Here is a 15,238-nt window from a genome sequence, read left to right as displayed (position 1 = left end):
TCTGTTTGTTTTTAGCTATAGAAATAGACATGATTACCAATGATTTGATCATAACAGCCAAGTCTCATGGATTTAAAAAAGATTCTAATGAAAAAAATAAAAATATGTTTGGGTTTGTTGAGTCAAAGAGTGATACCTGTGGAATATTAATTTGGTGATCGTATGAGCAAAGGCATTTCAAGCTAAAACATCCCCTTGCCAAACCTTGTGAAAAACATCCCTGGATTGACTATCAGAGTTAAAATGTCCCCTCTATTTGTAGGATACAATGCATTTTGTCTCCTATCTTTTGACTCAAAGATGAGGAAAATAGCCAGTGCCTATTGCCTCAATGGCAAGCAAGCTAATAATTTTTTTTACTTAACACAAGAGGGAACAACCTCTTTAATTCAAAAATCCGCAAGATGTTGAAGCTAGTCAACAAGCTGGATTTTGAATCACTCTCACATTGATCTCCTGTAATTTAATGTAGGTGAATAGTCAATCGATGCTGGTCTTTTGAAGACCCGATGGCTGTAAGTAAAGTTGGGAGACACATAATCGCTGGAGCTTTGACTTCACACTTCAAGGATGAACCACTTTGTATTGAGTCGGATGGAAAGACTTGTTAAGGGTTGCCCACATGCACCACCATTTTGGCTCGAACTTGAAACACTAAAGTATTGAGAACTCTTTCAAAACAAAGTGAATGCCAATTTCAAGGGTGGGAGTCAGTTCTCTGTTTTCCTGAGAACAGACTCCAACCCTTGAAATTGGCATTGATTAACTTCATGAGTTATGGAAAGAGTTCTAATTGCTTTAATCGATTTCAAGTCGGAGTCAAAATGGTGGTGACTATGATCAACCCTTAACAAATGCAGCAATGTGAAATGCCTCGGTACTTTTGTGAGACAACCTGTGCAAAGCCAAAGATCATAAAAATTTGATTACAAGGGTTGGGCATTTATGGCAAGCCAAAGCGGAATTTATTCAAGACCGTGGAATTACTATTCAAGAAGTTAAATATATGTTCAAGACCAAAATATGTTCAATCCTGAATCAAATATTGTCAACCTTGAATCAAATATTGTCAACCTTGAATCAAATATTGTCAACCTTGAACAAAATATATTCAACCTTGAACAAAATATATTCAAGACTCACGTGACCATATTCAAGACGCACGTGACCACAAAATTGATGACGTAGTTGCTCATGTTTTGATGCTTTACGGACTTTCCCGAACCCGCGTCCGGACTTTCCCGAACCCATGGTACTTGTGTTGCGTTTCGGAGCTCGAATTGTTCGCACGAGGTTTTGACACATGGTTGTACACGTACCTAGCCGCCTACACCTGACATGTACTGTAATTCTACACATCATGACATGGATGCCGAGTGAATGTCAGAGTCGATACATGTTTCACAGACATATCAGGCAAATTATAGCTTCAAAATGCGCAATGCCTGTCGTGAAACAGAACGCATCGGAAGTACCACAGATTCTACGCTCTACGTCATCAATTTTGTGGTCACGTGCGTCTTGAATATGGTCACGTGAGTCTTGAATATATTTTGTTCAAGGTTGAATATATTTTGTTCAAGGTTGGACATATTTTATTCAAGGTTGAACATATTTTATTCAAGGTTGAACATATTTTATTCAAGGTTGAAAACATTTGTTTCAAGGTTGAACATATTTTAGTCTTGAACATATATTTCCTTCTTGAATGGTAATTCTAAAGTCTTGAATAAATTCCGCTTTGGCTTGCCATAGGCATTCCCTATTCAGTCTGAAAGCCCCAACTTGCCTACACTTGATGCTTGAAGAGATAATCTTACCATTACTCACGCCTGTCACCCAATCTGCACAAAGTGATATGTAACATTCAGCACTTCTAGCAATTACTTGATGCAGTTTATGAAATAGATTAGGAATTGTTTGCATCTTAAGACGTAACATCCCTCATTGGCGTCGAAGCCATTTGGCTGATGAATTGTTGTCCCTTGAGGATAAGATGTCTTAGTTTTGATTTGCTCAGGCAAATAATTTGGACATTAGTGTCTAAATATTTAAGATACTGTACATGATATTCAGACAGGGGACCTTGAATTTGCGCAGTTTGAATGCGGAAAAATTAATTAAGATGATTAGATAAAAAAAGAGTTGGAAATAGTCTGTAAGTGTGAAGCACTGTACATGCTGATGGATAGAGAGAAAAAGGTATTGAAAAAGTGCTTTGTGTCAGGAATTTTTTTTGAATTATTTTGTAATTTACGGTGGAATAAACTTCTTGAATGCAGCGGGAGAGGGGATCGACTCCTCAAGAGTTGAAAAAAAGGACATCCAAAGATGGTGTGAAGTAAATTTGGGTCAGATCAGAACCTTGGTTACGGGTCACACAATATTGCTAGCTCAAACATTTTTAGCTAAGCATGTCACGTCCAACTGTTAGTATTAATCTTGCATGCTACTGTTTTGGCATCATCACATTACCCTCTGAGGAATGGCAGTGGAAACAATTGCCCGATGATTGGCCGATGATGGCCAATAATTGTTTTGATAATGTCTATGCAATGATAAATGAATAATTTGTATTGGGGAAAAGTACCCGTGACTGTCATACTCATAATTTTGTTGGTGCATGGGTCGAGGTGACGAGTCTGGTGATCCACGAAGATAACGGTAGTGCTGGCAGCCTGCTACCAAGATGGATCCTTGGCGGGAGAGGGAATGACCAAGTATTTTCGTTAATGACCCTTTTACCGGGAGAGGCGGTATCTGTCTAGTTACTGCAAGATTCAGGAAAGGCCTTCCCAGTTTTCTTGTAAAAATCTGTTGTCTTTGTTTTTGGCTTTATTTCAAGAGCATACTTTACAATGCAGAAAATTCAAAAATATGTCTGTAGTAGACTGGACCCATTTTGATTTTCTGTAAATGCATGAGGACTGATCATGTCCACCATACTGGCAACATGCCCCCAGTGAAGTCTTTACATTTTCAACGCTTTCTGCACATTGCTGTAAATTGACGAAAGGTTGGACTGTTAGGTATAACACGTGCAGATTGTTTTGCCTTCTCTCACCAGAGATTGTCGGCGCATGTGAGATTTGAGATGAGAATATTCCTTTGACTAGAATTAAACTTGTGCTGGAATTATCAGCATAATCTTTGGACAGGGAACCTATCTAGGTCTGTAGTATCACCCCCTCTCCCCCCCCCCCCCCCCATCTCCTATCCCACAAGTACTGGTGTTGCAATCCTTAGATAAATCCCTGGATGGATGGCAGTATAACATAGAGCCTTTGATGTGGTGGGAGATCAGGAATGGTGAACTCGTCTTTGCTGCCGTTACATGTAGGTGACCAAACATGCCAAAGGAGTGTGATGGATATTCAGTTAGGCTGTCAGCTAAATCAATTCAATAGTGATTTTGTTGGGTTATCATGAATTGTATTCTAATAGAAACACTGATATTTGTTTAATCTGCCCTGTCAGCCACTCAATTTTTTTACTGATTATACGTAGGGTTATGCTAAATTGTGTTTTGAAGGAAGCAAGAGTATTTGGTTATTCTGCTCTGTCAGGCACTCAAATTATTTACTCTGTTGATTGGGTAATTAGCAATAATATGACATAAACATGTTAATAAGCTTTCTAATAATGTTTGACCATGTATGACAGACATCATAATTTCTGTCTGGCGAGTTTGAGCATCCGTGGCTAATCAGCGTATTAAACTTATGTAGAGTGACAGGTAATTAATTTAGACTTAAATGTTGATATTGATCATTGTCAACAAATACTGTTAACAAGGATATGTTAGGAAGCACTTGTTTTTTTTTTACTTTTGCAAAAGCACTGTCAATTTTGATTAAAAAATCATGAATATTTCAAATGTAATGCGTTGACCATTTAAAGGGGTATGGCGTACATACATGTAAGTACTGGTGGTCCAGGAAAACAGAGATGCAATATACACTGTACCATAGTACAGTTATTATGCATACAAATGTTGAAGTCATCATGCCAAGAAGATTGAGACCAACCTCATGGGGTATAGAAATCTAAGTTATCACGACAGTTTCTTATGAATATATCTATTGGCATGTTAAAAGGTGCATTGTGAGAATGAGCAGTATTTGAAGTTATCGGATTGAAAAACACCAAGTGCAGATAGACTACATGTCTGAGAGATTCTGCAGTCTGAACTTCATTGGTGTATTTTATGATCAAAGTCCATGTATTTGTTGCTTTTGTTTTAAAAGAACAATGCCAATGAAATCAACTTGAACTCTGCTTCCACTTCCATCATTTATTGCGACTTTTTTGGGCTTTAAAGTTCAAAGAGCAAGCACTGGTTGCTGATGGAACAACACAAACAGATATGAACACTGTATCCACTTTCATCATTAAATCCAAAATGTTAAACCTTTTAAACTGAAATCGATATTTACCTCTAAAGAGGGATGCCATTTTAAGCTTTTGATCTTAGCTTTGATTGCTATGATTTAAGGAGTATAATTACTCGTAACTTGTCTGATATGTCATGGGGACCATCCCACACAGGATGAAACCCCAAAAGAGATTTTACTGATTCTTGCTGATTTTCGGTATTTCAAAAGCACTTTATTTTCCATTTACTGGCAGAAAAACAAAGCGTTCCGTTTGTCTGATTTACGTCACTGGCCCGCGTGGCACAGTTTGTTGTCGTCAACCATGATGTAATCCAAAGGTGGTACACTTTGGTTGCAAATTTTAGCCGGGTCAGGGACACAAATAGATGCCTGAAATAGATATCAGACATTATTTCACATCCTCTGTGATGGGGGGAGGCAGTTAACAATAGCATTGATTTACCAAGTATGTAGACGACTGTGTACAAGCATACCAGGCTATACACCCATGGATAAGCGTCCATTGATCATGTTCTTAGTTATGTAGGGTACTTCAATTCACTACTTGCCCAGATTTTCCTTTCAGCTATACACCAGCCGTATGTGCACTTGTTCACCCTAAGTAACAAAGGATGCAACCACAGGAGTATTCTTCCTGCCTGTAAAGCGGGGCATGCATAGCAGGTAATGTCTGTATAGCATGGGATGCTTGTGACGCGTCACTTGTCTATGCATATCCTCAAATTTTCTTGCCTTATATGCAATGTACATGTACAATACAACAGAAACATGTTTAGTTGATTGAATCATGTTTGGGATACATTTAAATTGGGACATTGTGTCAATTCCCTTGTGATTCTTCAGAAATGAATCATTTGCTCATGAATACTTCATTATCTCAACTAGGGATCACACTAATTGTATTAACGGTGTTATCATGATTTTATAGACACATATGAATCTTGTTCAGATCACCCTACTCTAGACATGGTTGGAAGACCATGCTTGCTTTCTCATGAGAACAATCAGGGCTACAAGTTCGAAATCAAAGCTTTCCTGGTGTTCGCTCTGTTTTCTCATTGACTTTGTGGGGGAAAAAATTACAAGTTTCTTGAATAAAGAATTCCTGAAACTGGGCATAGGATGTGGGGTAGCAGTGGTGGCATGGTTCAGTGTTCATGGTACAGACTCCTGATTGGGTGGTGCAGGATAAGAGACTCTTTAACAATGTTTAAGCTATCCATTTGTTTCCATCCAAGTGAGACTTTGAAGGCTAAGTGATGAACTTTGTAATATAAGTTGCTCCACTGGAAGACTGATAAGCGGATGAAGCTCTTTGGGCTGGTATTGTTCCAGGAGTATAAAAAATGTTGAAAAGAAGTTAAACTTCAACTTTAAAATCAGGCTTGATTTGTTGCGAGTTTGGTGGGGCCAGCTGGGATGACAGAAACTGAAGACATTTGTGGATAAGCAACTCAGCTTTCATATGTTGAAATAAGTGTCAAGGTAGATTTATTAAGGGACAAGTTGGCCGTGAGATGTTGGTTTTTCATACACAAAAGGCTTCCAGTTGTTGTGACTTCTCCAAATAGGAATGTTGAAAAATCACTCAACTGCAATAAACACAACACTAGTAGGTAAACTCTAAATTAAAGCGTATTTCCTGCGACAAATACAATGCCCTTCCCTCACCTCAGTAGATATCAAAGCATCATCAAGACATATGCAAGTTACTGAATGGAACTATTGCAGACCCTTTTGTCCACAAGTTCAGCAGGCCTCGCTAAACTGATCTGTGTCAGACTTATATGAATAGGAAACGAGATGGTTCATTTTCACCGCCCGAGAAAATATAAAAAGTAGGCTGAATCACTGGTGTGCGAAGTACCTTTTACCTGAAATTTGCAGTGAAAATCCTTCATAGAGATCAGTTTTAGTGTGATGCTGCATGTGGCAGTGCGTGGTGGCAGTCATGGGTATATCCTCCTGGCCCCCTTAATCACACACCCAAATTGTCCCTATTTAATTTTATTGCTGACCAGACTGGTGTAATGCCTCCTTGGTTTCCCTTGTCAAATTGTTTGAGGTAGGTTTGCTGCAGTTCTAATTTTTTTGTAAACCATTGCAGACATCCTTTCGTGTAGATGTTCCTTCTCCTGGTTTCAAATTCAGAACAGATGCAATGGCTGGGCAGATACAGGTTATGAAAACTGATTACACCTTGCCTGTACAGGTGTATGGTGTGGTGGTGTGTAAATACCAAGCTACATGTAGCTTGAGTTGAGGGCACTGCTAGCTTCATGGGATACCATGACGAGTCGAATTCACTGTAAAGTTCACCTCCAGAAGTCCAAAACAAGATTACCTAAAGCTGCTCATCAGTTCACTGTAGAGTCTATAACTCCAGATGGACAACACAAGGTGCTATACTCGCTGCTACATCATACAGAGTTCACTGTAGAGTCTAACTCCAGGAGGCCAACACAAGGTGCTATACTCGCTGCTACATCATGCAGAGTTTACTGTAGAGACTAACTCTACCAGGCCAACACAAGGTGCTATACTCACTGCTACATCATACAGAGTTCACTGTAGAGTCTAACTCCAGGAGGCCAACACAAGATGCTATACTCGCTGCTACATCATAGGGAGTTCACTGTAGAGTCTACTTCCAGGAGGCCAACGCAAGATGCTATACTTGCTGCTACATCATACAGAGTTCAATGTAGAGTCTACTTCCAGGAGGCCAACGCAAGATGCTATACTCGCTGCTACATCATGGGGAGTTCACTGTAGAGTCTACTTTCAGGAGGCCAACACAAGATGCTATACTCGCTGCTACATCATACAGAGTTCACTGTGGAGTCTACTTTCAGGAGGCCAACACAAGATGCAATACTCGCTGCTACATCATACAGAGTTCAGTGTAGAGTCTACTTTCAGGAGGCCAACACAAGATGCTATACTCGCTGCTACATCATACAGAGTTCACTGTAGAGTCTACTTTCAGGAGGCCAACACAAGATGCTATACTCGCTGCTACATCATACAGAGTTCACTGTAGAGTCTACTTTCAGGAGGCCAACACAAGATGCTTTACTCGCTGCTACATCATACAGAGTTCACTGTAGAGTCTAACTCCAGGAGGCCAACACAAGGTGCTATACTCGCTGCTACATCATACAGAGTTTACTGTAGAGACTAACTCTACCAGGCCAACGCAAGGTGCTATACTCACTGCTACATCATACAGAGTTCACTGTAGAGTCTACTTCCAGGAGGCCAACACAAGATGATATACTCGCTGCTACATCATAGGGAGTTCACTGTAGAGTCTACTTTCAGGAGGCCAACACAAGATGCTATACTCGCTGCTACATCATATAGAGTTCACTGTAGAGTCTATAACTCCAGATGGACAACACAAGGTGCTATACTCGCTGCTACATCATACAGAGTTCACTGTAGAGTCTAACTCCTGATGGCCAACACAAGATGCTATACTCGCTGCTACATCATGCAGAGTTCACTGTAGAGTCTGACTGCAGGAGACCAACACAAGATGCTATACCCACTGATACATCATTAACTCAGTTCCCTGCAGAGTCTAACCCCAGATGTCCAACACAAGATTCTTTGAAGATGCTATACTCACAGTTACATCATTAACTAATAGTTCTCTGTATAGAGCCCAGCTCCAGATGGCCAACACAAGATTCTTTGAAGATCCTATATTATACTCACTGTTATGTTTCTCAATTCATTTTAGAGTCTAACCCCAAATGGTGAACGCAAGATACTTTGAAGGCGGGTTACTTATTGCTTCATCATTAACTCCGATCACTGTAAAGTCTTACAATATTCTTTGAAGTTCCTAGTTACTCACTACTGCATCATATACTCAGTTAACTGTAGAGCCTAATTTAGTGGTCCGACAGGGTCAACTCAAGAGTTGTTGAAAGTGCTATAATCACTGTTACATATCATTAACTCAGTTCACTGTAGAGTCTCCAGAGGGCCAACACAAGAACAGCCTTCTTTGAACATACAGGTCAATATTGCTGACAACTTCATTCCTCCTCCATTCTACTTTGGGACAAGTCATCACAGCTAATATTATGAGTCTTACTTTCCAGCCTGCCTCTCAACCAGTCGTTAAAATGGTTGATCTGTCATCTCTTTCTCATCAAGGATTGTGCCGATCAATAACGTTTGAAATGGCATTTTATAAAGGTTAGAGGGCTATCGATACAGCCAAGTATAACTTGATAAGGCAGATAGAGAAAAAACCTCTGATACTGAGTGCAAGGGTTCTGGGGCTGTTCACCACTAAAGCCGACCACTTCTGATGTGATTCTGATTGGCCTCCTGGGTTTAGCAGCTAGCTTGAAAGTCCCCTGACTGACTCTATGTCTAATACATCATTCTGAGCTTTATTTGTACTGTTAAGGATGTGTGATTCAGCAGCGCTAAGATTGCCTATTAAAGACCCATCAAGAGGCTGAGATTGGGCACTAAGGACACATTCAGAGCTTCTCTCCGCAGCCTCATGCCCATTAGTTTACCAGTGACTTGATGAACATGCAAAGAGCAATTAATTTTCTTGTCTCAGCAGCAGTTAAGATCTTGCCGTGGTTTGCTTACATCGTCATTGGACAGGAGGAAGGCAAATGCGATTTGAAGGAGTGAATCAAACAGACTTATTTGCTATGAACTACCATTATTGGGCTCGGGAGTCAACGTGCTTGCTCACTGATTGCCACTAGACTACAAATCCTTTCCCAGGCATAGTGAAGGGTTGACCATAGTCACCACCATTTTAGCTAGAACTTGAAATCCTATGGCGATTAGAACTCCCAGATTTTGGATGGGCATTCACTTCATTTTAAAGGAGTTCTTATTGCATTAGGATTTCAAATTCTAGCTAAAATGGTGGTACCTGTCGTCAACGTTTAGACTGGTCTTGGGACCATTTTTAATAGGAATTTTAAAAAAATGTAGTCAGCCCGTTGTAAATCGAGAGATTCTTGTATTGTAGCCAACTGACAAATTGAACCTTTTACTTCGATAGACAAAAAACATGTTCCAGGTATTAAAAGCTGAATGAAGTTGCATCAAAAACTGACTCAATACCTTTAAAAACATGTCAAAAGTATTTCCATGTAGGACTACACATCAAGTGGCTTTTTAGCTGTCAACTGTGGCCATGGGTCTTTTCAATTCATCGATGGCCTTGTTTCTGACCAAAAAAGAGTGGCCTGTGTTTCAACTATTGGATAATTGCTATAATTTCAAAGCTTCATGACTAATTGGCCATTTAATTCTTTCTGTACCAACAAAAGTCCACTCCTCGGTGTTTTACGGTACTGTACTTGAGTACATAGTCCCCTTTTTTGCACTTCCTAGCCAACTATAGTGCAAGTCGAAATCTTACTAAAAGCCGATGTTCAAACATGGATCGAAATGTAAAGTGAATGTGACTTGGACCAGCACTGAAATCCCTGCTGAGTTGTAGGGTCATGTGGTACAATCATGCGTACTACAAGATGTGTTCTACACCACAGCAACTATAATTGTCTTGATCGCACTTCCTCAGTTCATAATGTTAACCCTTTATGGGATAAATGTGTGTTGGCGTTTTTAGTCGGAGATTTTTTTATATTATTGTGCATACTCTAGTTACGCTTATTTTAAGACCGCTTCATCAAATACTGCAAGAGCCCAAGGACGTGATGTCATACCTATTGGACTAATTGGTGTCAGCAACTATTTGTCTGTCCCTGTTGAGCATGTTGTCGTCCAAAATTTTGTGCATGATATCTCGCTGGGCTTGACTTGAATATTCAGAAATGGTCTTAGATCGGTGAAAATAGAGTGAAACACTCGATACAGATCCAAAATTGACAAACTGGATGCTGTGACACTTCATAGCTCCAATTTTGGACTATGATGACACGGCCACCTACATGTATGTGAGAATATGCACACAAGTTTCCGATTTCTATATGGTCAACCCTTGGGTCATTTAAATCTTCAAACATCATGTCACATTGTAAAGAATTGTGTTGAAGAGAATGCGCATATTGACCAATGAGGTTAAAGTTCATGGTAATATGCGATGAACACATCAGAATTGTGCAGAACTTCAAGATAACAAGTGAAGTTGGGACTCTTTCTTTTGTGATGATGAAAAATTCGATAACTTTAACACGTTTTACTGTGGTTTCTTTCCACTTGTGCTGAAGCTTGAAAGGTGTGCCATGCAAAGCTGCAAATGTACACCTACTCCATCTGATGGTGATACATTGAACCAGAATACTGCTGCTACAAAATAAAACCACAGATTAAAGGGGTCCCACTACTGAAACTGAGACTGTCACTCGCACTCCTGAAGCCACCCATTGAATTAGATCTGTCAACTTGCGAAAAAAAATTGATACAAAATTTATATATTGGTTTTAGAATTGCACAATTATGCATCTTCGGCATGCAGGTTGCGCCCAGTGGATTGTAATCAAGATTCATGGGTTTACTGTTTTGTGCCTTCTGTCATTCTTGGATTGTGGGGGATAGGAAAAGACAATTCTTATCTTTGTATTGATTGGTATTCGTCCTGGCAAAGTCTTTTACCAAACTGCTTGTGTTTCAGTATAAAGCAATCCGACAGATTGCCATCAAAGGTCATTGAAGACAAAGATTAAAGTTCTTGGCCTCTCTTTGGCTCGCCATAAGCTTGTGGGCATGTCATTCTAAAGCTTCCCAAGCCTTTTGATAAGAACTATTACAACAGCCACTCTCAACTTTACAGACATGATAATTGATATTTTTGATTGTTTTTGCCATTTCAGGGATGCGCCCCCTCCACTATGCTGCCTGGCAAGGTAAAGAGGAACCAGTCAAGTTGCTGTTGAAGTGGGGCTCTTCATCGACCGAAGCAGCCTATGAAGGTGAAACACCGCTTCATCTCGCATGTCAGCACGGACATCATGAAGTGGTGAGTTACTTTGTTTTACAACATAAACGCCATATATGCCTCATGTACAATTCGGTCCTGAAGGAGAAGGCATGGTGTTTCCTAAGTGGGTGAAGGACCTCACTCTACGAGTCCAAGGAAACAGGCACATCACAGACCTTGTTGGCTAGCTCGGAGCATGTACAGTAAACCTTGCTATACCGGATGCCATACACTGCTGCGGATGCTTAATATAAACCAGATACTCACGTACAGCCGACAGGTCGTCCATGTCTGTTGGCAATGTGTGTAACATATTTCCTTTAGTGGTAAAGCCGATTTGAGAAGGATTTGCCAGTATATCAGACATGTCAGTAAGTACATGACTGTATGCATTCTTATTTTGAGGCCACATATAAAAATGATCTGTGTTGAACTCCTCATTCTGGGAAGTACTCAACGGCACCGCAGCATTATAGCCATTCTTTCATCAGAAACTTTTCAGCTTTGTTTTTAAACTGACTGAGCAAGACATTAAAAAAATTGCTAGCCACATCTTATCGGGTCCACAGTGTTCCTTTGAACTCAACAGAAGGGTTAATTTGCCATCCATCTGAAAATCTGTATCAAGAAACAATTAAACTTTTTGCCGTAATTACTGCTGGGTGATTTGAGGTGATAATGGTGCTCCGTGACTATGGATAATTGTGAATTCCGCTGCACTTAATCAAGTGAATGAGCTTTAGCAAATGACTATAATAAGATTGTGACAATTAGTGTGAGATACTTCATTGGTGTGAATCAATTACCATCATGCATTTTGGCGATAATTCTACTACCAAAATTCTAGTTCTGGCTAATTGGTCTTTCTTATCATTAACTCTTTTGGGCTGATCCAGCTTCTGAACCATATGTGTGCATTAGTCCAACAGCCTTTACCACTTGAGCTGTGTCACTAAGCTCATCAAGTAAAAGGCCAAGTTTAGTTCACTTTTTCATGAAGTAAGACAAGCTATACAATTACTATTTTAGTCCAAAAGACTTTACCACTTGAGCTGTGTCACTAAGCGCATCTAGTAAAAGGCCAAGTTTAATTCACTTTATCATGTAGTGAGACAAGCCATACAATTACTAATTTAGTTCAACAGTCTTTTCCATTTGAGCTGTGTCACTAGGCTCATCTGTTAAAAGGCCAACTTTAATTCACTTTATCATGTAGTAAGACAAGCCATACAATTACTATTTTAGTTCAACAGCTTTTACCACTAGAGCTGCGTCACTAAGCTCATCTAGTAATAGGCCGAGTTTGATTCACTTTATCATGTAGTGAGACAAGCCATACAATTACTATTTTAGTTCAACAGTTTTTACCACTAGAGCTGCGTCACTAAGCTCATCTAGTAATAGGCCGAGTTTAATTCACTTTATCATGTAGTGAGACAAGCCATACAATTACTATTTTAGTTCAACAGCTTTTACCACTAGAGCTGCGTCACTAAGCTCATCTAGTAATAGGCCGAGTTTAATTCACTTTATCATGTAGTGAGACAAGCCATACAATTACTATTTTAGTTCAACAGCTTTTACCACTAGAGCTGCGTCACTAAGCTCATCTAGTAATAGGCCGAGTTTAATTCACTTTATCATGTAGTAAGACAAGCCATACAATTACTATTTTAGTTCAACAGCTTTTACCACTAGAGCTGCGTCACTAAGCTCATCTAGTAATAGGCCAACTTTAATTCACTTTATCATGTAGTGAGACAAGCTAAACAATTACTATTTTAGTTCAACAGCCTTTACCACTTGAGCTGTGTCACTAAGCTCATCTATTAAAAGGCCAACTTTAATTCACTTTATCATGTTGTGAGACAAGCCATACAATTACTATTTTAGTTCAACAGCCTTTACCACAGGCCTGCCAACCTGTTACGATTTTCCGTATTTAGTACGGATTTTGGCCGAAAAACGCATTTTAGTACGGCGTTACGGAATTGCTATCAAAAATACGATTTTCAAAAAAAAGTTCAATTTTTTTTCGTTTTGTTGATTTCTGTGCATCGCCAAGTCTCGCGCAAATCACATTAACTTTTTCAAATACATTGGCATTATGATACTGCCAGCGTTTCTCCTGCGTTGCGCACGACTCACTCTCAGATTACAATATGGCGGATTTAGATTTTGACGGCTTGAATTTGATGCGATTTTCAAAGCAATTGACGGAGATTGGACTTTATTAGTGCTTCTCAAGGAACAAAAAACCTACTGAAAGTTTGTGATAATGAGTCATTTATGTGTTACTGAAAGACCCACCCCCCCAAAATACTGAAAAAGAGACAAATTCAGGGGGAAAATACTGAAATGGGTATTTAGGGGTTGGCAGCTCTGTTACCACTTGAGCTGTGTCACTAAGCTCATCTATTGAAAGGCCAACTTTAATTCACTTTATCATGTAGTGAGACAAGCTATACAATTACTATTTTAGTCCAACAGCCTTTACCACTTGAGCTGTGTCACTAAGCTCGTCTGGTATTGTGTAGTAATAATACAAGCTATACAAATGTTGTTAGCAACCTAATTGCAACTTCATTGACTTACAAGAAGAGCTTCCAGGCCCAGAATCTAAGTTAGGTGTGCCAAAGGTATCAAGTTGAAATCCCCCATTGCCAGGATTTCTTTTCCTCCTCAGGACGTCATTGCCATGATCTTTACTGTGGTTTGTGAAGCAGTGCGGGCCTCTATCATGTTTGAGGTCAGTCCAATTTGGCCATTGTCAATGATTGTGGGGTTTCACGCATATAGATCAGCTTTAACCTACTGCTTAGCATACAGCTAACGGATCTATTTTATTACTAAAACATAGAGTAGAATAATTGAATAATGTTTGAAAACTGTTTCATTGTGCAGTCTGAATCGGTGTTATTTTGGTGCAAGGAAAGGAGTGCTTGGTTTCACCGAGAGAACATAGATGGAACTGGTGTATGTTGAGTTCCTGCGATCATGACTTAGAATAGCTTGGGTTGTCGTTTGTTATCATGCCCATAAACTTTATTTAAGGAATTAATACCGAGCTGGCGGTCATTGGTTGTATGATCAAGACCGCTCGGGTAGACCGAAAATGCAGTCCAAAACCCTCGGCGAGCAAACAACAACTCAAGCTAATTTGAGGTCTACCCGAGCGGTCTTGATTATACAACCAATGACCGACAGCGAGGTATTAATTTCTATTCTAAAAGGTTTCAAAATTAAACAAATAAAAATACGATTTGAAAGGTATATATGTTCCGTTTTCGTCAAAGAATGATCCAGCCTGGTGTCCGGAACTCCGCCATATTGTTGCTTGTGAAGATGACGTCACGCAGCAAGGGAATTCCCAGTCAAGTGTCGTGATTTCCCGAGGCTATCCTCCCTACTTCACAAATCCCAATATCGGGGAATACTTCAAAATCTCGTGTTCTTGACATTGTTTTGTGGGGCTGAGTCGTTGCTTTTTTTGTTGAAAATAATTCGTCTGCTAAAATTCAGAATTTTATACCTACCCAGGCGGTCATTGGTTACGATACCAAGACCGCTCCGATCAAAACGAGGCGTAATGTATTTTGTATTAGAAACAATGATATACTGTGACTAAGGCCTTTTAGAATTCAACCCTACGATCTTTTCTTGCCTGCGAGTCAGTAGATGCCTTCGAGAAATTCTGATTATAATATTTTTGAACACAATTCTTACCAGGATTTTCAAAGCTCAAGTCGGGCAAGTTTCAAAAAATAAATTCTGTCTGCTACTTTTATTTCATATTTCAATGAATATTGGATTGTGTATTAAAATCTGTTCATTAGAAAAACCTAAAAATTTTGTCTGGTAAGCACACACTTCATGTACGGTCCAAATCTCAATTGTCATCATTAGC

At 39.6% G+C, this 15,238-nt stretch overlaps 2 protein-coding genes across 12 annotated transcripts in view; one reads left to right on the top strand and one right to left on the bottom strand.

Moving 5' to 3' along the window:
• Positions 1 to 15,238, top strand: part of LOC135488774 (caskin-2-like) — a 172,037-nt gene that overhangs the window by 79,836 nt on the left and 76,963 nt on the right. For all 11 annotated transcript variants that reach the window (XM_064773679.1, XM_064773600.1, XM_064773650.1 and 8 more), the window contains one exon: positions 11,225 to 11,370. In XM_064773679.1, the coding sequence (XP_064629749.1) occupies positions 11,225 to 11,370 (146 nt within the window). The remainder of the gene's footprint in view (positions 1 to 11,224; positions 11,371 to 15,238) is intronic.
• The window catches only part of LOC135488805 (uncharacterized), a 51,052-nt gene that overhangs the window by 8,529 nt on the left and 27,285 nt on the right, over positions 1 to 15,238 (bottom strand). The window lies entirely within an intron of this gene.

Source organism: Lineus longissimus, chromosome 1 (assembly GCF_910592395.1).
Source record: "Lineus longissimus chromosome 1, tnLinLong1.2, whole genome shotgun sequence".
In the NCBI taxonomy this organism is placed as follows: Eukaryota; Metazoa; Nemertea; class Pilidiophora; order Heteronemertea; family Lineidae; genus Lineus; species Lineus longissimus.
This window is presented reverse-complemented; position numbering and strand designations above follow the sequence as displayed.